The sequence below is a fragment of the Silurus meridionalis genome, chromosome 16 (genome assembly GCF_014805685.1).
Source record: "Silurus meridionalis isolate SWU-2019-XX chromosome 16, ASM1480568v1, whole genome shotgun sequence".
NCBI lineage: Eukaryota > Metazoa > Chordata > Actinopteri > Siluriformes > Siluridae > Silurus > Silurus meridionalis.
The window spans coordinates 6381816-6404883 of NC_060899.1; the positions used below are offsets into that span (position 1 = coordinate 6381816).

The 23068-nt window shown below is 37.5% G+C and overlaps 3 protein-coding genes across 6 annotated transcripts in view; 1 reads left to right on the top strand and 2 right to left on the bottom strand.

Moving 5' to 3' along the window:
- Positions 1 to 8305, bottom strand: part of phactr3a (phosphatase and actin regulator 3a) — a 31011-nt gene extending 22706 nt beyond the window's left edge. For all 3 annotated transcript variants that reach the window (XM_046869467.1, XM_046869470.1, XM_046869466.1), the window contains exon 1: positions 7615 to 8305. In XM_046869467.1, coding sequence (XP_046725423.1) covers positions 7615 to 7714 — 100 coding nt within the window. In that variant the 5' untranslated portion in view covers positions 7715 to 8305. The remainder of the gene's footprint in view (positions 1 to 7614) is intronic.
- Positions 8306 to 8965: 660 nt separating this feature from the next.
- Positions 8966 to 20270, top strand: pigt (phosphatidylinositol glycan anchor biosynthesis, class T). 2 transcript variants are annotated; one of them, XM_046870023.1, is made up of 12 exons: positions 8966 to 9538; positions 9859 to 10036; positions 10247 to 10374; positions 10467 to 10567; positions 11483 to 11569; positions 12496 to 12583; positions 12689 to 12786; positions 15302 to 15458; positions 16537 to 16737; positions 17401 to 17566; positions 17773 to 17856; positions 19953 to 20270. In XM_046870023.1, the coding sequence occupies exons 1-12, from the start codon at positions 9121 to 9123 to the stop codon at positions 20029 to 20031; spliced, it is 1785 nt and encodes a 594-aa protein (XP_046725979.1). In that variant the 5' UTR covers positions 8966 to 9120; the 3' UTR covers positions 20032 to 20270. The 2 variants fall into 2 exon arrangements, with proteins under 2 accessions (XP_046725979.1, XP_046725978.1); XM_046870022.1 differs by having other exon boundaries at positions 8977 to 9538; positions 18438 to 20270.
- Positions 20266 to 22086, bottom strand: wfdc2 (WAP four-disulfide core domain 2). Its single transcript, XM_046870025.1, has 3 exons — positions 21459 to 22086; positions 20914 to 21051; positions 20266 to 20745 (listed from the first exon to the last, which is right to left on the bottom strand). The coding sequence occupies exons 1-3, from the start codon at positions 21550 to 21552 to the stop codon at positions 20612 to 20614; spliced, it is 366 nt and encodes a 121-aa protein (XP_046725981.1). The 5' UTR covers positions 21553 to 22086; the 3' UTR covers positions 20266 to 20611.
- Positions 22087 to 23068: the final 982 nt, after the last annotated feature.

Consider the following 23068-nt stretch of genomic DNA (forward strand, 5'->3'; position numbering starts at 1 on the left):
CAGGCTTAATAGTCCGGAAATCATGGTATGTCCCATGAATTTCTCTTCCTCCGTAGGCATAAAAAAGTCTAACTCTGATGTATTAATGTGTGCAGAGCTACCGACGTGTTTTGCCAGTCCAACTTGCCTGTAACAGTTTCCTTCTGACCAACCAATCAGAGGACGGAAAAATGCTGACGCTATTCTGGGCCAGCTAGCTGCCCTGTGAGGCAAATTTGAAATCTGATTGTTTCAAGAAACAGATACATTCATAATATTCTCTATGGTAAAAAAAAACAGCAGTACTGACTTTGCAGGCCCTGGGAAGATTAGATTTAGCACATAGAGGCTGAAATCTGATTGGACAAAAAAAATCGAACTTCCACATACACGTACTGGAAGCAGTGCAGCCAAGAAAAACGGTTTGAAATGAAGAGAATAAACTGTTAGGAATAAATTAATACAATTTCATGGAACGAATATTAGAATTTAGGTTGTAAATATAGGTCAGTTCTTATGATAGTGTTTAGGCCAGCAGAGAAGGCTTTGCTGGCCTTGACCGCCCGCCACTGATCAATAATAAGTCCGTGAGGAAACACAGTGCAACATGTGTAGTTTAATAGACTAAACGAAGCAATTAGGCATATAATCTGCCTCAATGCATTTTTGTATTTAAATTACTCAAGTTATTTGAGGAATCATTTCAGCCTTAATTTGAAGTCCCACAAACCTTACTAAAATAATCCAGTCCTTGTAGAAGGTTACCTCAAGCATTTGAATTAATTAACACAATTAAAAAAAAAAAACACACACAAAAAAAACCCACAAATACTGTTTAAGTGCATTTCAACATTTGACCCACTGGAAGATAAAAAAAAAAAATTCAAAACAAGTCTCATAGCCATTACATTTTTTAAATGAATGTGTGGAAATACATGTTTAGTGTATGTCAAATTCAACTATATATTTGGTAGCCACTTTTAGCACCTTCTGTCCTCACTCAAAAATAAAGAAAATCGGATGGGTGGGCTCACATATAGAATATTGCCATTTCCTCTTAATTGAATCAGACCGATCCTAAAAACTCATACACTATTAAATCTTATTTGTGGAGTTCACTCAAGTGTTTCTCTGAAATTCTAATTCCATGGGTTCATTTGAGGTAAATCATCTGCTTTTGCACAAGTTACATAATCAAATTAAGGAAAATAGGAGTTAATCCAATCAGTTTCCAACCTCAGTAAACTCTGAGTGCATCATGACCCATTATCTTCTAATGGTCACCAAAATAAAGTATAAAAACAAGACAGTACAACTACAAGGTATAAGCCCGTCATCTTTTAACAGTGGAGCCTGTTGTTGCAGTCTCAAAACTCTAGCTTTTAAGTCTCCATAAAATATTTCAAATTTAAGGTGATGCACAGAAATATTGTTTAACTATTAGCAATGCAACCAAAATATCTTATTAAACATAGTCACAGACACTCAAAGACAGTGAATAATGCTCTAGTTTAATGGTTCTTTAGATTAAATGTGCTCAGCTCCCTAAAATATGTTTAGCTTGAAACACTTCCCAGTTGAAAGGTTCTTCATAGAGCCTTAGCAAGCACCTCACGAAAGAATAAACAAAATCCCCTTTTACCTGAGTGTACAAAATTTTCATACAATTTGTGAGTGTCTGTGAATATTTGTGTTAGTAATCTGGTGCTCTCTATGGTGCTGAAACCCACATAGATGATGCACAGGATGAGTTTCTTCCTGCTCACACCATTCAATCCCAGTGCTACTACATGAGCAGCAGACATACTAGAATTCCATTGAGTGGGTTGTGCTTGAAATTTGTGTCTGTGTAGGTGTTTGGATGAATGAGCAGGTTGTACATTTTACTTTCAGAATTTCATTCACAAAAAAAAAAATAATAACGCAGGTCATAGCCTTTTATACATAGTCATATGGAATATGAAGAATTGCAATTTGCTAAGTGGCTGTTGAAATTGTTCGGTTACAGCATGATGCAGCAGGAACCTCAATCAGTAGCTACAGAACATGTCAAATATAACCCATTTGGAGTTAAACAGAAGTATATTGAAAAAATGTCCACTGTTTACATTCTCATGTTTGCACAGTGATTCTATACAGGCTGCTTATGAGTGAAAAGTAAAAGTGAAGCAGACTGTCTCTCTTCATTGTTCCTTTTTGCCTCCCTTCCCCCTTCTTCATACGTTTCCCCCCCACCCTTCCTCTCTCTCTTACTCTGTCTCTGTCTCTGTCTCTCCTAAGCTCAAGCTTTATCCTATTCTCTTCAGGCTGCGTCACAGTGATGCTCTTACAGTTTAACACACACAGGGCCTCGGCGGGTGACTTCACCATTTACTGAATCATTACCACCCAGCAGAGCCTTGCTAATGTTGACGAACATGAACTGTTACAGTATGATTCAGCCTGTGAATAGTCAATGCCATTTCCGGGACGTTCGCTACTAAAAGAAGAGAACATCATCACATCTCTCACCTACAGTCAATATTAGCCCTGTTGTAACTGCTGTGCACAGTGCTACAGCAATGCATCTTTTGAAGGTCACCACTGATCACCAATCAGCCTTGACAGACTTTCCATGAAGATTTCATGAGACTGTTTTTTTTCCTTTGTTTGTTTCCGTGCCTGTTGCACTATAAAAGATGTGCTGGAGCTTCATGCCAATTAAAGACAGCAATATCTGCTTATTTACTGATTTTTGATCAGAAGAAATATTTAGAATGTGGCCCGTCAGGGAGGTTTATGTCAAAACTATTTTTGGTTGACCATATTTACATGAATATTAAAAAAAGACTAATTGTGGATGCATAGAGGGTTCCACCCCAAATCTTATAGGGACTTCTAGTCATTGGTAATTTTAGCAACAAACTATCAATTATAAGTAGGACTATTTCTCAGATGTGACATGGTGTGAATCATATTTTTGTTGCAAGCATGGCGAGTCTGCTGAATGTCAGTTTGTACTGCTGAGTGTACTGTGTTTTAACAAATCACATAAACTTGATGAATCATAGGATTCTCCCAGCAGTCTGCTGGGTATCAAGCTGCTTAGTAATAACAAATAACTGATTTAATCATTTAAAGCCTTCATCTCAGCACATTGTACAAAATGCCAAAACAAATTCTCTAAGGCATGACCTGTTTAGACATACAGAGGCTCCTGCTAAAATAGAATTGCAATTTGGAAGCCCAAGATGACTATAATCTAGTAATATAATCTATAATATAGTCTTTAATTTATTTTTGGTATATTCTGATTTGATATTTTGTTTAAATTCTGATATTTTTATTCCAAATTCTGTATTTTCTCTCTTCATCTCATTTGTAAACCATTTTCTTCCAATTTGCCATCTCGCTCCTAGTAGCTGGTTCTTCCATATTATATGACAGCTTACAAGCAGGAAGGGTGAGGGCTTACACATGCTTACTCCAAGACACACGAAAGCATGAGTTCGCAGAGGTTAGTGTCTAGTGGCTAGTGATTAAGAGGAGAGAATGTAATGCCATCCCTCTCACCTAGAGAGCTGAGCCAATTGTGCATTCTTGGACTCCTGGTCCCAGTGGTCTGTGGCACCTTTTGGAGCTTTTGTGTTGCGCCACTCGGGAGCACTCTCCATCTTTTTCAGACACATGCACACACAAACACAAACAGGTGTATACACACACACACACACACACACACACACACACACACACACACACGCACACTTTCCAATCACTAAAAAAAAGCTGTTTCTTTTTAGCTTACTGATGACGATAGTAAGAAAAAACTAGCAGCAGCTTTTAGCCTATTTCTAAGACTGTCATCTGCAATGTCTATTTTAAAAATGATATTTATATGATTAAAGCATAGCTTTGAAGAACACTGAACACATTCAAGATAGGTTTCTCCACTGAAAATGACTATTCATATAGCAGGTCTATTACAATATGTGTTGGAATGGATTGCCTGATTTTTAGTGTCAGCCAAGGCAAAGTATCCCTGATACTCAGAAACCTGAATCAGAGAGGCAGTGACATCTAGCTACATAAAGACTACTTCCAGCTACCCTCGCTCACACACACAGCAGAAAAGACACACTGTCAAACACTTAATCTGCTCCTTTACTACAGCTCCAGGGAAGCTGCTGAACTTGTTGTTTTGTTCTGTTTTTACACCTGAAAAAAGAAAGAAGCTAGTGGAGTACAGTGGAGAAGGAAAATAACTCCTTGTGTATAGCAGAAAATACTCTACATCCTTTGTACCTTCATTATTAAAAATACATGTGGGAGTTCTGATTTGGAAAGTTTACAATACTACATTATTAACATAACAATAACTATAATGAAATTACTAATAAAAATAATATTAGATCAAGATTTAGATTGTTCGCTCTCCCATTAGTTTCACTGTCATAACTGTATAATTCATGCTAGTTATGGCGTAAAATCTGCCATAAATAATGAAATAATACATAAACACTATAAATAGCTACATATCTGCATAAATCATTCGTTCATGAGTTTTATATACATCTCACACCACGTTGTTTTGTCAACCTTTATTTAATTGGCATCCTAGGTACATTCCAGGCCATGAATGTTTACTTATTTTAGTTAATGGCAGCACCTCCTGTTCAGATAAAGAGTACCTCCTGTGGAACTCGGATATTTTCGTCACTTTCCCATCAATATTGCATTGTGTCTGCTATATTAGGGTACAAGCTGCATCATGACACCTGCTGACCCCAGAGAATCTATGATCTCATCTTTCACAGCTCGGGATCCTCGGTTCACCATGAAGCCATTATTCTATCACACAATATGCAGCACCTTGCTGTAGTGAACCAGCCCTGTTTTTTAAGCGGTTTTAGAAGCCAATGATGAGTCATAGCCCACTGATAGGAGAAAAGTAGCCGGGATGCAATTCTGACCAGCACTCATGGACATAGGGTCCCCGATGACAAATATGTAATAAATTTACTCCCAGACGAGAACTATTTCTTGGAGCGGTCATTAAAACACCTACGTGAAGCAGCATTTCAGGAAAACCTTATTAAAAGGCACTTAACAAAGATTTTATGATGTCTTTTGCCATACATGAACCTCTGCACCATAATTACCACAAAATAAATATTGCTGTAGGAAAATAGAGTTTATGTTTCATTACATTGTAATTAGTGATGCTACACAGTATATGGTGCTATCTTTATAAATCATTGAGTGTCCTAATCGTCCTGGTATTCTGCACATCTGTACAGCACCAGACTGTAAAATAATAATAAGGTCATCACTGTTATAATCTGTCATCAAATGTCTGTAATTTCACTCAAATTATGTGTGGAGAGTGTCACACTCCATATCAGAGTTGTGAAAAACTGAAGAAAACAAAAATTATCTATTTTAAGGCATTTACTGGCAGTAGCCCAATAGTACTCCTACATGCGCTGCTGTTCTTTCTGACACCTTGCTCTCGGACATTTTTCTCCTTTCATTTCTGTCATTCAGTTCGGCTTTTCCTGAAAATGGGCTCATCTGCTTCCTTTAATATAGGCAAAATGCCCAAGAACGTAGCAGGAGGTCCTCTGTGAACCCAACCGAAGGCACTTTAATGAGAGAATCTAGATTAAAAATAATAGCTGTGAGGTCTTCAAGAGCCATGCTTTAAAATAATAAGATATTACCAGTACTTATTTGAGAACAGAGAACCTATCACCAGTGTGAAGATCAAGAGAAATGAGGCATATATAACATAAAGCTGAGGATTTTGGCAGGCAAGTTTTGCACGATTCACTATGAGATGCTGCATACTGTTAGCCTCATAATGAGAATTTTTTTAAAAGCAGGAGCTCCCACAGGAGAAAGAATAACAACTGTCAAAAAAACTTCACTGCATTGATAACAGCAAGCTCTGAAAACTTGCTACAGCAAGTCTCGTGCTCATATAAAGTTCATAAGAGAGTTTTGTCACGTGGAGTTTAAGCTTTCAAATTAATTATCACCTAGTCGGGGAAGAAACTGATGCATTACCCACATTACCTCATACCAGTATAATTCAATGAGAACCAAGAATCATTATCAAACCTCCGAAGACTCACTCCATTACTCTATTTCTCTCAGCCTCTTTCTAATCACTTCTGACATCTGTTTTTTTTTTTTTTTTGAGGGGCACTTATAATTAATTATCATTTCTATGAACGAGACTAAATCAAATGCATCATTTTCAGGAAATAGAGAGAAGCCTTTTAGACAGAAAAGAGAATTATTAGTTGTTAATTATAATTCCTCAAAATATCACAGCTTTATATTAGTCATGAACACCCCTGAAAGCTGTCATGTATGACAGACCTGAAGCTGACTGTCTCTAGGGGTGACATTAATACTAAGTCTGCTTTGCCAGATTGTTGAATAAAGTTAATTTCCATTTCCATGGCTTATCATTGGTATGATACTTGTGAACAACATAATCAAGCCGAAACTGCTGTGTTACCAAGCCACGTCTCATCTACTGGTCACACTCTGTAATAAGCCATGCTTATCAAGAATTGGGGGTTTGAGAAGGGTGTGCATGCCTACATACTCAGACTAACAAACTAGGATGCATTACAATTGTGTCTTTGTGCTGGACACCTGCTGAGTATCAACTGTGCCAGAGGGCCTTGCTTCATTACCAGGTCAAAACCAAGATTAAATTGTTTAAATAGATGGCATGACTTACATTTAAGAATGTGAGGATATGAGTTAAAAGCATTGAATATAATTTTGCAAAGAGGATTATAAATAAAAAAGGATTCATAACCAATCTTGCAAGTTGCACAGAATCAATCATTCTGAAAGAGGAAAATCATAAACAAATGTAATTTTTTATGAAGGGTTTAAATGCTACAATATATGTAAATGAGGCATATGGGCTGCATATTGCATATCAGACTGACTGACAGTGAGAATGGATGTGAATAGCCCAATGTTATATTGAGTGGATTTCCAATTTCCACCCATCCTTATCCTGGCTGATTGACTGACTTATTCCATTTAGTCCTCCATCCTATTAGAGGCAACAATGCGCAGTGGGCATGTGGTAACAAATAGCATCAGATCCCCAGCCATTCTAACAATATAACCATTATTCTGTATTTACTCAACAAACCTAATGTGTTTGGATAGAGGATAGTCAGCCTGTGGTATTATAGAGGATATAAAGGATATGCCTCATTTTTTCATTGAACATACAAAGCAACACAATTCGGTTTGTCCGCATCATCATGGGCAGAGAGACAAAATTATTATAGTGCATGATCAAATGTGCATTGATTTGTGTGTGTGTGTGTGTGTGTGTGTGTGTGTGAGTGAGAGAGAGAGCATTTGTGTTTTATTACTCTCTCTTTTTTTTTCCCCCAAAGCCTGAGCTCGAGGTGCAGCCTGGTGATTTAATTTCGCCTCTTTCAACGTTCTCGCGCTCTCGGTTTCGCAGCATCAGCACCGCTTAAGTGAATGGCTCTCGTGAACGCCGGGTTTGTGGAGAATCCAGCGCGCGCGCGCTCAAGCCGAAAACGCGATTTCGCTTCCAAGCTCGCGCTCAACGCCATCCGAAGACAATGCAAGAAACTGGCATTGGCTCACCTGCACTGTGTGTGGAATCGATGCCCGACTCGCTGAGGATGTTCGGGTCACTTTGAGACCTGCCTCTGTGCAGCATGCATTTGTCGTCCGAGGAAGCCATGGAGAAGGACGCGGTACAGCGCAGGAAATGATGTATATATGTATATATAAAATAAAAAAAATGTCTAAATGCAATGTGTGGAAGTGTAAGAGGCAGTCAAGGTCAGCTCACAGAAAAGGTGAAGGCGACGAGATTCGGTCCAAGCATCCGGCGAGCATGCTTGTACTGGAAGCGCAGGCAGTGTGTGTGTCTGTGCGTGCGTGCGCGCGTGTGTGTGTGTGTGTGAGAGAGAGAGAGAGAGAGAGAGAGAGAGAGAGAATGCTCTCCTGTAGATCAGGGATGGAGAGAGCTCACAATTCATGAGCTGCTATTGTTATAACAATACTATTGTCTACCACACCGGACAGAGGTTAGGATATGATGAGCCAATATTAATGGGGCGTTTAATTGAAATGGCGCAGCCCGTGTGTGAACAATTGAACCAGCCCTACATAACCCTAGTGGTAAAAGAGTGACACTGCAGGCAGAGGCTTGGTTACAGCTGAGCATGCTAAAATCAGACAGTTGGGTTCAGGCTACAGCGATACAAACTGTTGAGTGAAAATGTAATTGCAAACATTGTCGATTTTTAACATAACACCGACAAGGATTTCTTTCCCTCAGATGCAATAAATAATAACCCATATACTGTGTGTGTATATATATGCATGCACACACACTGAGTACACATTGAAAATCTGTTTTTAGGCTTCGAAATATTGTAAACGAATAATGTTTTTGCACTTGTCCTCCCGCCTCGTCTCATATTGAAGCATGTTCTGTGACGATTTGATAAAAAATAAATGATAATAATAAGGTTTTGTGCAAACCCACAGAGTCCACGTCAGCTCATGACATTAAAGCCAAAAGAAAAAAAAGTCAATACTCTAAAACCATGCAGATACTAGATGTTGTATAACATCAGAAGTATTTTATACTAGTACTTTGCATTTCTCTAAATGGGTTTTATAAGTGCATAATGTGTATCGGTTTTTTATTGTGTGATTATTTATGTTTCTAATTTAGATATTGTACTTCTTACGCCCTCTGCAGGACACCGTGCAAAAGGCACCTTTTTGCGCAGAACTGTGCCGTGTTGAGCGGATAAATACCGCCTTTTGTTAATCAGCTCAGATGACTGAAATAAAGAAGCGTTTTTTAAGAAAATACACACCCTCGCGCCAAAATGGCGGTGAAAAGGTGGCACTGGGCAGCAGTGTTTTTGTTTTTTGTTTTTTGTTAATTGTGTGATATGTATATATTTCTAATTTAAATATTGTACTTTTTACGCCCTCTGCACAGTGGAGAATGCAATTTTCTGCGCAGACCTGCGCCGTGTTGAGTGGATAAGTACACTCTCCTTCAATTGGTCAGCGCAAAGGCGTGCAATCAGGAAGCGTTTTTAGAGGAAATGCACGCCATCAAAAATGGCGGCGTACAAGTGGTCTAGGACTGCAGTATTTCTTTTGATTTTTGTCAGTCTAATCCACACTGGTAAAAGTGACAATGGTGAAACTTTAAACGACTCGGTAAAGGGTGAGGAGGCCGATCAGAGCGTGCCTGGAGAGACTCAGCCCTCTGATGAAAGCAGCAGTGAGAATGGTGATGCTGAACAGAAGCAATGGTACAGTACAGATCTGGAGATGAACGATGCACTTGAAGGTAGCAAAGCTGAGTCTGGGATGAATGATTCTCCTGGAGATAGCAAATTGTTTACACCACCGCCCGCTAAAGACCACTTTCAAGAGGAACTGGTGATCCGGCCCCTCCATTCAGGAGACATCTATGCCAATTTCCAGTTTCGCACACAACTGGATACAGATTTTGTGCAAGAAGGAAATAAAGGTTGTTTCTTACATCCTGACAAACGAATATATGCTTCTAGCTCAGATACTACGTCTGTAACAATCGACTGTTTAGTGTAACTGACAAGACTGAAATCTATACAGTAGACTGATGAAGGATAGGATTGAACTGCATTAATTCACTATATTTATATATATATCTCAATTATGATGCTACAAATTATTAACAATTTATAAGCCCAAGAAAAACTCACAAACATGCAAACTATATGTAACATAACATAACATGCAATATGTCCTATGTGATCACTTTATAAAAATGATTTCTCAATTTCTTTTTTTCCTCATTCCTCTCTGTAGTGTCTCATTACCGTCTCTTCCCAAAGTCCCTGGGCCAGTTGCTGTCTAAATTCTCAGTGCGAGAACTGCACATCTCCTTCACACAGGGCTACTGGAGGACCATGCAGTGGGGGCAGCCATTCATTCCTGCTCCTCCTGGAGCTGAGCTCTGGGTTTGGTTCCATGACACAGTGTTGGAGTATGTAGATATAACGAATTTTAAACTTGACTATTTGTAGTTTTACATTTTGAAAATCTGTCCATTTAGTGTGTAGCATGAACATATCTTTGCAATACTGAAGAGATATTTTGGTACTTGAAGTAGATGCAGGCATGACTTCTTACAAATGCTTCCAAAATGCTCGGAATAGTTGCATTAAGTGAAAGTATTGTCTGTTTGCTTTTCCAGTGTTGATGAGAATTGGAAGGAGCTCACCAATGTTCTGTCGGGCATCTTCTGTGCGTCTTTAAATTTTATTGACTCAACCAACACGGTGGAGCCTAGTGCATCATTTAAACCCCTGGGACTGGGAAATGGTATGAGAATGTCTTTCAGCCATTTTAAAGTGTTATGGCGTTTTGCTGCTTACACATTTTTTAATTTTGTTTTTGCTTTTTATTTTTTCCAGTGACTGATCATCGTTTCCTTCGTTATGCCACATTGCCTCGGGAGATTGTCTGCACAGAGAATCTGACCCCTTGGAAAAAGCTTCTTCCTTGTGGCTCCAAGGTGAATCGTATTCCTTTTATCCTTTTATCTGTACATGTGATCCAGTAGATTTTTATTTGTTCAGGTCATTTTAAAAGTCTAGATGAAGTACGTCTGTAACTGGATTTGAAACACTTGTCACTTGTCTTTGTACTTCTAGACATGCATGACAGATGGCAAAACATTTTTGCCACATAATTTGATTCCTTTATATGCTGTTTGAAATCCCCTTAAAAAGGGATAAGCTAAAACCGTGACAAATGCCCTTGCACACAAATTGATGTCCATAAAGACTTGATTTGCCGAGGTTGTTGTAAACAAACTCGAGTGATTTGCACAGAACCCTTCCCTCAACCCCACCAAACACTTTTATTTTGGATGAACTAGAACATCAACTGCACTCTAGGGCATCCGGCCTGAAATCAGTGCCTGACCTCACTAATGCTCACAAATCCCTCTAGCCTGCTCCAAAATCTAAAGACTCCACAGTAAAGTTGCAGCTGTAATAACAGCAAAGAGAAGACCAACCTACCTTCAATTCCTGTGGTTTTGTATGGGATTTTCAATAAGCACATACGCATACATCCACATACATTTGGCCATACGTACAGTGTATATTATAACTAAACTATATTTGAGCACATTTTACTGCCAACCTATGGAAACTGTTTACCAGTACAGTATAGTAGAGGAGCTTCCAGAGTGTTAACATGCTAAATTATAGCCTATTGTGGTGTTTTATTGGATAATTGCAAATAAATCTTATTATATTGCTATGACTGTTTTTCCATCTGGATAAGACAGGGGCATTACTCAAATTGCAGAATGGTTTATTCAATAAAAATAGGTTTTGCGCAGCGAGAAAAATATGTTTGACGGAACACAGCTCCTGATTTAAAACAGGGATTTTAACATTACTTTCTTTTCTGTGTGCAGGCTGGTCTAGCAGTGCTGATGAAGTCAGAAAAGCTTTTCCACAGCAGCTTTCACTCACAGGCTGTGCATATCAGGTCCATCTGTAAGGTGTGATCCTTTAATTCTTTAATACATATGTTAGAAGCAAACATAGAAGCCCCCATTTCTGGTGTCAGCAAATGACACCAATTGGCTCTGGACCATTTTCTCTTGTTCTAACCCGTCTTCTAAAACATTTTCAGTTTACATTACAATTACAGTATGTAAAGTTTTACCATTGAGATGTACTGAAATATATAACTATATGTAAAACTGTTCCATTGTATAACAGATGCCACTATAACCAGAGTACTGTAAATGCACTATAGTGAGACAGCATCTCTTGTTTAGAGCAGTATGGCAAAAAACGTTATGTAGTTGAATGGATTTAAAAAAAAAAATCTGCGGTCATTCTGCAACCACAGCAACATAGAGCAAATAAATTTCAAGTCTAATATTGCTAAAGTTTTGACAAATAATGTTAGAATAAATGTAGAAAATCTTCAACATGTGTTTGCTCATTATCAATATTGTTATTTTCAGTAATAAGCATTGTGTGTGTTTTATAAAGTGGTAAAGAGATTATAAAATTGTCCATAATCTGGGTGTTTGAATGAGGAAATGTGTGTTAAAATGTTTGAGGTGTTAAGACCTTTAGTTTAGTGTTGTAGAATCTCTACAGTGTTCTCAGGAATCAGACTGATAGGATGTAATTGCCAGTTTTTCCCCCCTTTAATCAAACCTTCATGTAAAATTTTTTATAGGTACCATTGATGATATGAAGTTATTGTAAATATGAATAATTCAAATGTAAAAAATTCTAAAATCCTAAACTTTTTCACTGTTATACAGCTTTATATATTAACCCATTAAAGATGACTATTTCTTTGTGTAAAACTCCAACTGCCCATGTGTTCTGAAGTGAAGTTCTGTGGGTAAGTGTTTCATGATTTCCAAAGTAGCTCAATTTCTCTATTATAAATCTCATTATTCAGGATTGGCAGTGTTCAAGCGCAGCATGGGAATTAAGGCAGACCCTCAGTGTGGTGTTTGACCTTTACACCTCTGGCCAAGGCAAAAAGGGTCAGGAAAACTTTCCTTTCTTTTTCTAACAAACTTTTACACATGGAATAAAATGACCAAATATCATTTATAGCATAACTTTTGCATGCGTGTACTTTCAAACAGATTGGTCCCTTTTCAAGATGTTCTCTCGCACTGTGACTGAGGCCTGCCCCCTAGCGTCTTCTAGTAAAATCTACGTGGATGTCACTGACAACCCTGAGGTAAAGACACTTTTGGACCTATTTTAAAGTGATATTCTGTTTTTCAAGTGTTAACAATATGCTGTTGGGAGAATCCTAGGAATAGTTTTTTTAACGAGAAAGTGATGTAAATTTTGCTTTCCCCAGTACAGATTACAGAAAACTTCCACCACTGAAAGAGCCATCTTTATAAATTTAGAAACTTCTGCTTTAAAAAGAAAACTTTTTAAAAATTCTTTTGGAATATATAACAGCTTACAAAACTAGTGACGTTCTTCGAATCCCACTTTGAAGCCATGGAAAATTGCACATGAACCCACATCTATTTTTGATTACATTACTGTTCATTTTTTTCCACTGCACATGGACATGGTGCCTAGTCTGATCCTTTACTCCTCCATAACTTTGTAGTTACTAAGTTACTATAGGTGGACCAATGCCATAATGAGAAATGTGAATGCAGCGCAAGTCATTTTAATTATAGAGTTAAACAGTGCAGTTGGAATTAAATTAAATATTTATGCTCTTTGCTAAGTATGGACAATATAATAGCATATTTTAAACTTGTCAGTGTTGCAAAGTGTCAGTTGTCTGTTCTAACTTGTTTGCAACATTCAACCGTAAGAACTATTGCATGTGTTTGAGCATGTCGATAAGGTCATAATCATTCCTTTAAGCTTATAATTGTCTTTGTTAAAATGTGAAACTGAATCGCTCGGTGCACAAATTAGATTTAATGTCCTTACATGTCTTGCTGAAGACACCCATGTTTGTACCTGTCAATGACAAAGCACACACACAAACCGGCATAAGTTTTTGCTAATCACTAAACCAGCCGATTGGGGTCAATTCAATATTCAACAAAACTATATACAAATATTTTCAACTTCCTGCAGAGTCTGGCATTTTCCACAACCCTTTTATGGTTTATGCCGGGCAAGTGTTTTGGGTTGCTTGACAAGATAGGCTTCTTTTGCTTCACTGTCAGCTATGTGAAATGAAGCTGCAATCTGCAATAGTTCCTGTATTAGTAAGAAGAAAATATATCTTTTGGTTTTTATGTAGTAAATCCACACTCTAAGACAGACTGCATGCACTTTGTGCTTACAAACCGGCTTTGTGCTTAGATTAACACTCCCAATGTTGCCACATAACATCTCCTTTTCCTCTATTTAAAATGCTGTTGGGGTTCGATATGCTGTTTTCCTTTTCATTTGTAGTGCTACGTCATTTAAATTGCTGATAATTGCGGATAAATTCCTTTATAAGTATTATTAAATTGTTTTGAAATTAGTTGCAATGCTTTAATCAATTGGTCCTGCAGATATTAATATATGATCAGGCCAGAAAGCCTTGGAGAGCTTAAGGTCAGAATTACATCAGGCTACATTATGTTCTTGCCACATTCAGGGCTGTAGCTAAGGAGTGAAATGGTAGCAACTGTGCTGGCTCATCACTACTTAGCTAACACTATAAGGTGGGTGTGACCAAATTGGATAAGACACTCAAATTCTTGACTGCGTTGTCTTTTTTGTTTGGCCGAGGCTGTGGTTGGATAAAATGCTTAAAATGCATTTAAGCATTTTAGAGTGCAAGGTAAACAAATCCTTGGCAGGTTGTTCTGTTCAGGTGAGTGGTAAAAGGCAGACAGGCAACTGGTTTAAAGAAAAAAAAAAAAAGGTTCCTCCAACATTCTCTCTGGGGAACTTCAACTCCAATGCAGAAGGCACTTGATCAAACCCTAAGCCAGTCTGTATCATTTGCTTTAAAAATGACTGTCTGGCTCATTGTTTAGCTGGAAAGCAGCATTTGCTGCATGGAGACACTGCAATATGTCCGGAATGCAATCTGAGAGCCAGATCCACAAGAAAAAAGTCTCTGCACTGAGACTGTTGCAGCAGTGTACTAGTTTTAATATTTTTAGTAACATAAAATCACGATGCCCAGACACAACTTGAAAATATATTCAAGATGATGAAGAAGAACTCCCAGCATGCCATCACTGTCAAACAAACACGATCATGAAACACACATCAATGGCTGGCAATACACTTAAAAACCACAAGGCAGCTTTTTTTTTTACTCAAAAACTACATATGAAAGAATCTTCTAAAATACTAGAATACTTATGGAACATTAAACTGAAGGACTCCATGTAACCACAGAACTCTGCCGTAATCAAAATCTGTAAAATGCCATAACATCATGCCCACCTTGATCTTGCCACCACTGTTGGCATGGCATTACCAAACAAAAAACAAACAAACCAAAAAAATCACGATGCTCACCAACTGGTGCTAAAGTAATTTAGACAGACTGGGATTGTTCTTAGCAAGGTGAAGAGCATGAGAAAAGAGTCTTTCATTAATAAACACTCTTACATTAATAAATAAATGTACATTCAGATGTAAAGGCTTGCACCCTTCTTTTTGTCTCTCAGAGGGCAGTGGTTATAAGATTAATAATAATAATAATAATAATAATAATGTTTTGTTCTGCATACTCATGTTGTTACTCTTTTTATTTTATCCAATAGGGTGAGTTGTTTGACCTGAACCCTGCCACACCTGTGCTCACTACAACTGTAGTCCTAGGGGATCGGAGGACTTACGCTGTGTACGATCTAACCAAAGCAGAGACTTTTGGTCAGCTCCGCTCTCTCAATCTCTTAATACGCTGGAAGGGTGAAGCTGGTGAGCATCAAATTCCTGTATCAGCCGGTTTTGTTTTTGCTAAATGAACATTGGGTATGTGGTTAGGAGTTGGCCTTTTAAGTAGGTGGGAAAAAAGTAATGTTGCATAACAAATTTGTATGCCACTGTGGTGTTCTACCCTCCATTAACATGCACACATGCTGTGTTTTTAAGCAAACACCCAGAGCTGATCACTGTTAGACCGCAGTTCTTGCAACTTATATCATATAATTAACATACAGTCCTATCTGGAAGTACCGGAACACAAAAGCCAGTTGTATGAAAGGAATCAAGTCAATTTGAAATAGAAAAAAAAGATGGAAAATCGATTAGAGCCATTGCATGGAAAGAAGTGCTTAGAGTAGAGAAAATCGATTTGGAGTCGAGTATGTAACTGTCATTCCATCAGCACTGAATAATCTCCTAGGAAGGTGAATTTCAGCATGTTCTGGTGAATATCATCTTGTTATTAACTGTATTGGCTGAGATCCAAGACATGACTGCAATTATGGTCTGTCAAAACAGCCTGGAGGAATTCAGCAGAGATCCACACTCTCATTTATTCTCACTGTGATTTTCAGCATGTTCTTAAAAACTCAACCATAACACACAAGCAATAACAAACAATGTACTGTAGCACCCTGTGAAAGATGACTTGGTCACCTCAGTAGTATGGTTGAGAACTGACACCAAGTGAAGTTCTGACCAGCGAGAAGAACGAAGGGCAAATGAAATTAATAATAAATAATGAGATTAAGCCTATGAGTTTTCCATAACTGCATTACTGCTACTCTCCTCACTTGCCATTGTTATTGACTGTATTGATTGTAGTGATTTTAAGCTCAAATAATGAATGGAAGTTTAATTACAAGTAATTAAAAATTGATTTTGTTCAATGTGAGATTGACTATATGCAGGATTAGTGGATAAATGTCTTATAAAGGGGCTTATCCACTAAAGATTCAATAGTAGGTAGCTCACCCACATTTGGTAACCATCTAATGGGATGTTACTGAGAAGAGGTATAGGAAGTTTATTAAAAATCTTTTTATATATTTACTTTCGTTCCTTGTGGCAGGAGACATGCTGCGTCCATTGCTCCATGCAGAGCGCTACGTAGCAGGATTCGGACTCCAGACGGGGGAGATACACACACTAATCTATAATAATCATCCATACAGAGCTTTCCCCGTGCTCCTGCTGGAGTCAGTACCCTGGTACCTGCGTCTTTATATTCACACACTCACTATCATCAGCAAGTCACGTGAAAACAAACCAAGTAAGTTCTTTAAAAATGTAAAAAATATATTTTGATAAGTATGTCTGTTTGCATAAATCAGCCACACATTGTTTCCCAGTTGTTCGTTGTTTCATTATATTTGGTGTTGATCCATTAGTATAGGACGAATGTAGGACAGACTATATGGTCCACTCTAATTAGAGTTCACCATCAGCTTGTTTTATTAAATAATTAGTTAGTAGTAGTAGTAAAAAATAAAAATCAATTTTTAACACTTTCTTAAAATGTAAATTCTTTAAATTACCTATATTGCTAAAGAATGTCATTTTATTTTAATATTAAAATAACTTTATTTTACTTTTTATGCCTCTGCCACTCGGTGTTAGAGGCATTATGTTCTCAAGTTGTCTGTCTGTATGTCTGTCCCCCAGGTATTCTTTTAAACTAAATGTCAAGCGTAAGTGATTGAATGATTGCAGGATTTATATAGAATTATGACTGTAAACAGATGATGAACTGATTCGATTTTGCAGTTGATCCAAACCAAATCATCATCAAAGTTCGAGAGAAGAGTTTTTCTTCAATAGCTTCTTTCCTGTTTGGTGGCAATGAAGTCATCCTTGTCCTGTTGTTGGCAGTTTTTTTTTTCTAAAGTGCTTATGCCTTTTCTATTATTTTTCTTTTCTTTTCTATTATTATAAGGCTACATTCACTACCAACCTTCAAAAGACCGCTTGCGTCCTCATCTCCTCGAGATGCTTGTGCAGTTACCTCCTCATTCTGTCACTGAAGTGACAGTTCAGTTTGAAAGAGCTCTGCTGAAGTGGACAGAATACACTCCAGATCCAAACCATGGTTTCTACGTCGGGTAGGACTCTCTCTCTCTTTTGTGTGCTTTTTCTAATTTGAAAGCTTACAATTTTTGACTTCTTTGTATGTTTACAAAAGAATTGTTCCAAAACCAAAATTGACAAGATGGTTGATGATCTAATGGTTTAAGTTTAACTTTAATTGATCAAACTGTTATATTTATATAAACAATATCCTGTGTTTGGATCCAAAATGGTCTTCTAGATCATCTGTGATAAGTGCTCTGGTGCCGAGTGTTGTCGCTATGGATATCAAAAGCCCCCAGGAGCGTCCGCTTTTCAGCAGCTTGTGAGTATGATCTTTGTTTAGAATGGATAAACATGTAGTAGTATATGGACATAAGTATTGAGGCACCTGACTTTTCCAGCTATATGTACTTTTCTTTTTACCCAAAACTGTACACACAAATTGTATATGATGTCACTGGATGCTGTAGCTTTATATTTTCCTTTACTTGAACTTGGAGACCCAAACCTGCTCCAGCATGACGTTGCCCCTGTGTTTAATCATGGTTACATGGTTTGGATAAATTGGAATGCTGACTGCACAACTCCAAATCTGGAATATTTTCCCCAGATGAGTGGGGGTTATTATAACACCGAATAGGAATGGTTTAAAACCACAAATGAATCTTATGGCCAGGTGTCCACAAATTTTTTTTCTCCATGTAGTGTTTGTGTATTTTTTATTTAGTTTTATTTTTTTACAAGTAATATGTGAGGTTTACAGGAATTACACAGTGAGATTGTATTTATAAATATCTCCTTTCCCATTTCTTACAAATGCTAGTCACATGCAGAATAGTTTTAATTATTGGTAAAAATTTGACTTTTAGAGTGGTTAAAAATGTTTTCATTTTAAATTTTCAGTTTCCATGTCAAAGAGGAGTCAAGCTACTTTGTGCGTGTATACACTGAGCCTTTGCTGGTTAATTTGCCCACACCTGACTTCAGCATGCCCTATAATGTAATCTGCCTCACCTGCACAGTTGTGGCTGTGGCCTACGGCTCGTTCTACAACTTACTGACCCGGACCTTTCAGGTGGAGGAGCCGAGCCAACCACTAGCTAAACGTCTAGCCAACGTCATTCGCCGCATACGGGGAGTACCACCACTGTGAAGGCCATTGTATTAACTTGAAAGCTCATTAGGCAGCTTAAAATCTGTGGACATTTTGATTTGAAGGAAACCTCAAATGTTTTTCTGTGATTTTTTTTTTTTTTTTTTTTTTTTTTTTTGGGAGAAGTCATGATAAATGCTACAACTGAAAGCTTTACCAAGAACCAAATGTCATGGGTCTGTGGTTTTTGAGTGTAACACTGGAATAAAAACTATTTTGGTTTGTTTTAGGGCAAGAGGGATGTGGGTATTTAAAATAATTACCATTGTGTCTTGGCAATTTCTTATTCCATTTATCTGGTAGACAAACCAGCAGCAGAGTGAAATGTAAAACCCTTTGGATTAATGTACTTCGGAAATGGAAAAAGGCATTAGTCATTCTTTTCTGTGAATCCGGTAAAGATAGAAAACAGAAATGTTGAGCGAAATCACACAAGAAATTCCATTAAGTATATTGTACCAATGTTATTGCTATGAAATTGCTTTCCCTTGGAAGTACAAGGTTTGCTTGTTTCTTCAAAAAGAGTCTTTAATAGGAATGTTATTTTCAACTATCCTTAATGCATGTGTAAACCAGGCAGGGATCTAAAATGTATTAAATTGGCCCTTCTTTTATTTATAGAGCACAGTGATGCATGACAGATTTTAAATTATAAGGTACTCAGTCAGCAATAGACCTATATTTTACTAAAGTAGCTGGAAGAATGATGTGTTCATCTAGGACTGTTTTTTCTGGCACTCTGTGTATTGGTTTTTGTTCCAGGCAGCACTCTTAAGCACACTCAGTTGCTTAGTCCATCCAAGCAGACAGCATAAATATACAAATTTGGTAATATTAAAAATGTAGTAACAGCACAGATTTGTTAAACATTAATTGTACATGCTCTAGAGAGTGCAGGTTGTCAAAAAATCTTTATAAATGACCTAAGGCAGTTATGTACGTGTTATGAGTGTTCATAAGTAAGTTTATATTACGTACCTTATGCAAATAAATGTGTGCACAATTTTTTCTTTTTTTTAACACTCTGCTCTAACCTGTAGCTAATAATGTAGGTTCTGTGAAAATTGGCTGCCATGTCTTGGTTTTTGATTAACCCCCAGATGTTTTTCCACTCCTCTGAACTTAGAGATGAATGCTAATCACTATTTCCTTTTTTACCTCCCAGAATTTCTTCTCAAGACACTTAAAACTCCTATTTATTTTTTTTCTTTCTTTCTTTCCTGAGAAACTTTTCACATGCTATATTTTCTGTCTGGCCCTTCTAGAGCTACTGCCAAGCTGCAGGAGACTTTGGACACGAAAGGCCCTTTCTTTGCCAAAGGTTGCCACATGTTTGGGTCTTAATTCAAGGCTAAGATGTCTTTTACATTCTTGCACGCTGATGCTAGTGCTAAGATACCTACTAACATATGTCGTACCAAGTTGGAGTGAGAAAAGATCATAAATGTTCCCATTTGTTCTGGCTCTGGAACATAAATTTGAAACTATCAACAATGCTTACAAATGTGCCTGGGGTTTATTTGTGTTCCTTTTTTTTTTTTTTTTTTGGGAAGAAATAAAATCCACTGAAACACTGACTTTTACCAAAATGGTACAAATGTTTTTAATAAAGACACTACAAATATAAAAAGAAACTTGAGAAATATATTCATTGAATTCATGGGTACATTATTCTCCCACACGTTCATAAACATGAACTATAAGTAATAATGCATCATGGTCATTAACTCACGTTCTTGGAGTTCTGCCTTTCTCCAAAGATTGTCGGTATAAATCAATCAAGGCTTTCCCAGAGGGACACAAGGCATGTAAGTAATTATTTTGTAAGGTAATATTGCAATTGCTCTCTCAATAGAAAGGCAGATCTCCCATCCCTTTATTTTTTTTTTTACTCTATTAAGGTCTGTCCATGTACCAGATCTAATTAGCAGGGTTCACTGCAGGCATGGCCACATGTGGTCCTACAGCATTTCTGATCTCCTGGACACTCACCATCATGATAGCAATATTCCGCACACATCACGGTCCCCTTGGGCAATGGGCATCGACCAGGTTTCACTGTAAAAGACGACCCCAAATTAAACCTGTCTAGTGATCTGCAACATGTGTGTAAGAATGCAGTGAATAACTGCATTAGTAGTGTGTATTAATTTAGAAATTCTTTGCACTTATTTAAGCAATTATTCTTGTTTTTCCTATTTGCTACTGTAGAATCCAGTTGTTCACCTGTATAAGGGGTGATACATTCATGACCACATCCATTGTAGCAGCATTTCTCCTCATTGGGACAGTCTCTGTCTTTTCTGCAGTATTCAGCACACATTCCTGAACCCCACTTCCGGCGAGGACAGATCCCTGGCTTAACTGTAGGACAAGACCAAAACTCAGACTACATCCAAATAATCATAAGTAGTATATATAGTATATGTAGTATATGTATGTATGTACATACATACATACACACACATACATACATATGTTTCCACGTTTCTAGGTGAAGGATGCATATATAAATATAAAAATGGAAAGTACTATTTTTTGCTCTTTGTAGGTAGCAGTGAATTTTATACTGTATGTATAACGTTAAATTCAGTTCAATGCACAAACTGCTAAAATAAGTACATACTACACTACAATACAGAAGTTGCATAGACTCACTCCACATTGCTGCCTATTCTTCAACCCATGCACTCGAAGTTTGATTAAGCTAAACTGGCTCAAACATCTGTATAAAGCTGATTTATGTGCAGTGAGACTGAAACACTTCTCACCTGTGCAGTTACGTGCAGCTCCTTCACTCAGGTTCGGCCATTCAGTCAGGGTAAAGAGCGCAACAGTGAACACAGTGAGGAGCTGGAGCTTCATCTTCCTCTGCACTCTCTTACAGGACTAAACTCCAGACAAACAGAGCATCGATGGAGAAGGGGACGGGTTTGTACGCATGGTCCTTTTGCCTGCCGATTCCAATGCCCCTCAAAAAAAAAGAAAAGAAAAACCTCTTGTGTGAGTGTAACATTGGTACACAAACCATGTACTTAAGTAAAAGTAAAGTTACATTTAGTAAAAATATTACTCCAGCATATGAACTTATACGTTAGTAAAAGTACAAAAGTATTTGCTTTTAAAATGTACTTAAGTTTACAAAGTACTATGATTTAATAATATCCTATTATCGTTTTTGTCACAAGACTCTTGCTTAATCAACTCAGTTGAAAATTATTTTGAGCCCGAAACCTTATATCAGTGGCAAGTTAAAATCCTGAGTTTCTTCCATCATTAATTACTTTCAATGTTTTGCTTACTGTTGAACTAAAGCTGAACACTCATTGATTCCTTAAAATGTAGATGAGTAAAAAGTAAGATATTTGACTTTGTAGTGAAAAATGAAAATACTTCAGTAAAGTACAGATAAATGAAAACACAGTACAGTAATGAATTACATTTACTTCGTTACTGTCCACCGCTGGTATGTATTGACACAATTATAGGCAGCTCACTGCTGCGGCCCGGGTTTGATCCCCCGGTTGGAGACAAGGTGAGGGAGGCGAGATTGAGATGGTTTGGACATGTGCAGAGAAGGACATGGGGTATATCAGTAGGAGAATGCTGAGCAGGGAACCACCAGGAAGGAGGAAAAGAGGAAGACCAAGGAGGAGGTTAATGAATGTGGTGAGAGAAGACATGCAGGTAGTTGGTTTAAAAGAGTCAGATGTAGAAGACAGGGAGGGGGGATTGGAAAAGGATGATCCGCTGTGGCAACCCCTAATAGGAGAAGCCAAAAAAAGATTAAAAAAAAGGAAAAAAAGTCGTTTTTGTTTAAAACGTACAAGCATGCATTCTTCAACTTTCTCATATAGTGTCAAAAAACAAGAACATTCACTTCAGTGTATTTATTTTTGCTACTTACACAAACTTCGGCTCTTCATTGTAAAAAGTTTGGGCACGAACTACTTGTAAGACGATTCTTTCTAAAAAGAATATACATATATAGAGCAAAATAAAGGTTTGAATTTTGCTGTGTTTGGGTGTCAGTTGTCATTTCTTAGAAAGCTCTTCTATGTGATCTTGTTCACTCATTCTCGGTCATCATCCATCATTGAAGTTCAATTACAGTACTTGCATCAGATGCAGACTTGAACACACCAAACCCGCATTGCTGCAATGGCTGATGGTGGATGTTTTTTTTTTTTCCTTTTTCTTTTTTACAGCAATCATCTGTGATCAAATAAAAAAAAAGAAGAATCCAAAAATATGATTGATTTTGGTGGATATATTTGATTGAGATTGTTGAAAAGTCAGATTTTTCCTCATAAGTATTTCTGTTAAACTACACTGAGCCTACACTATTGTTATTGTGCAACTTAAAGATTGCAACACATCT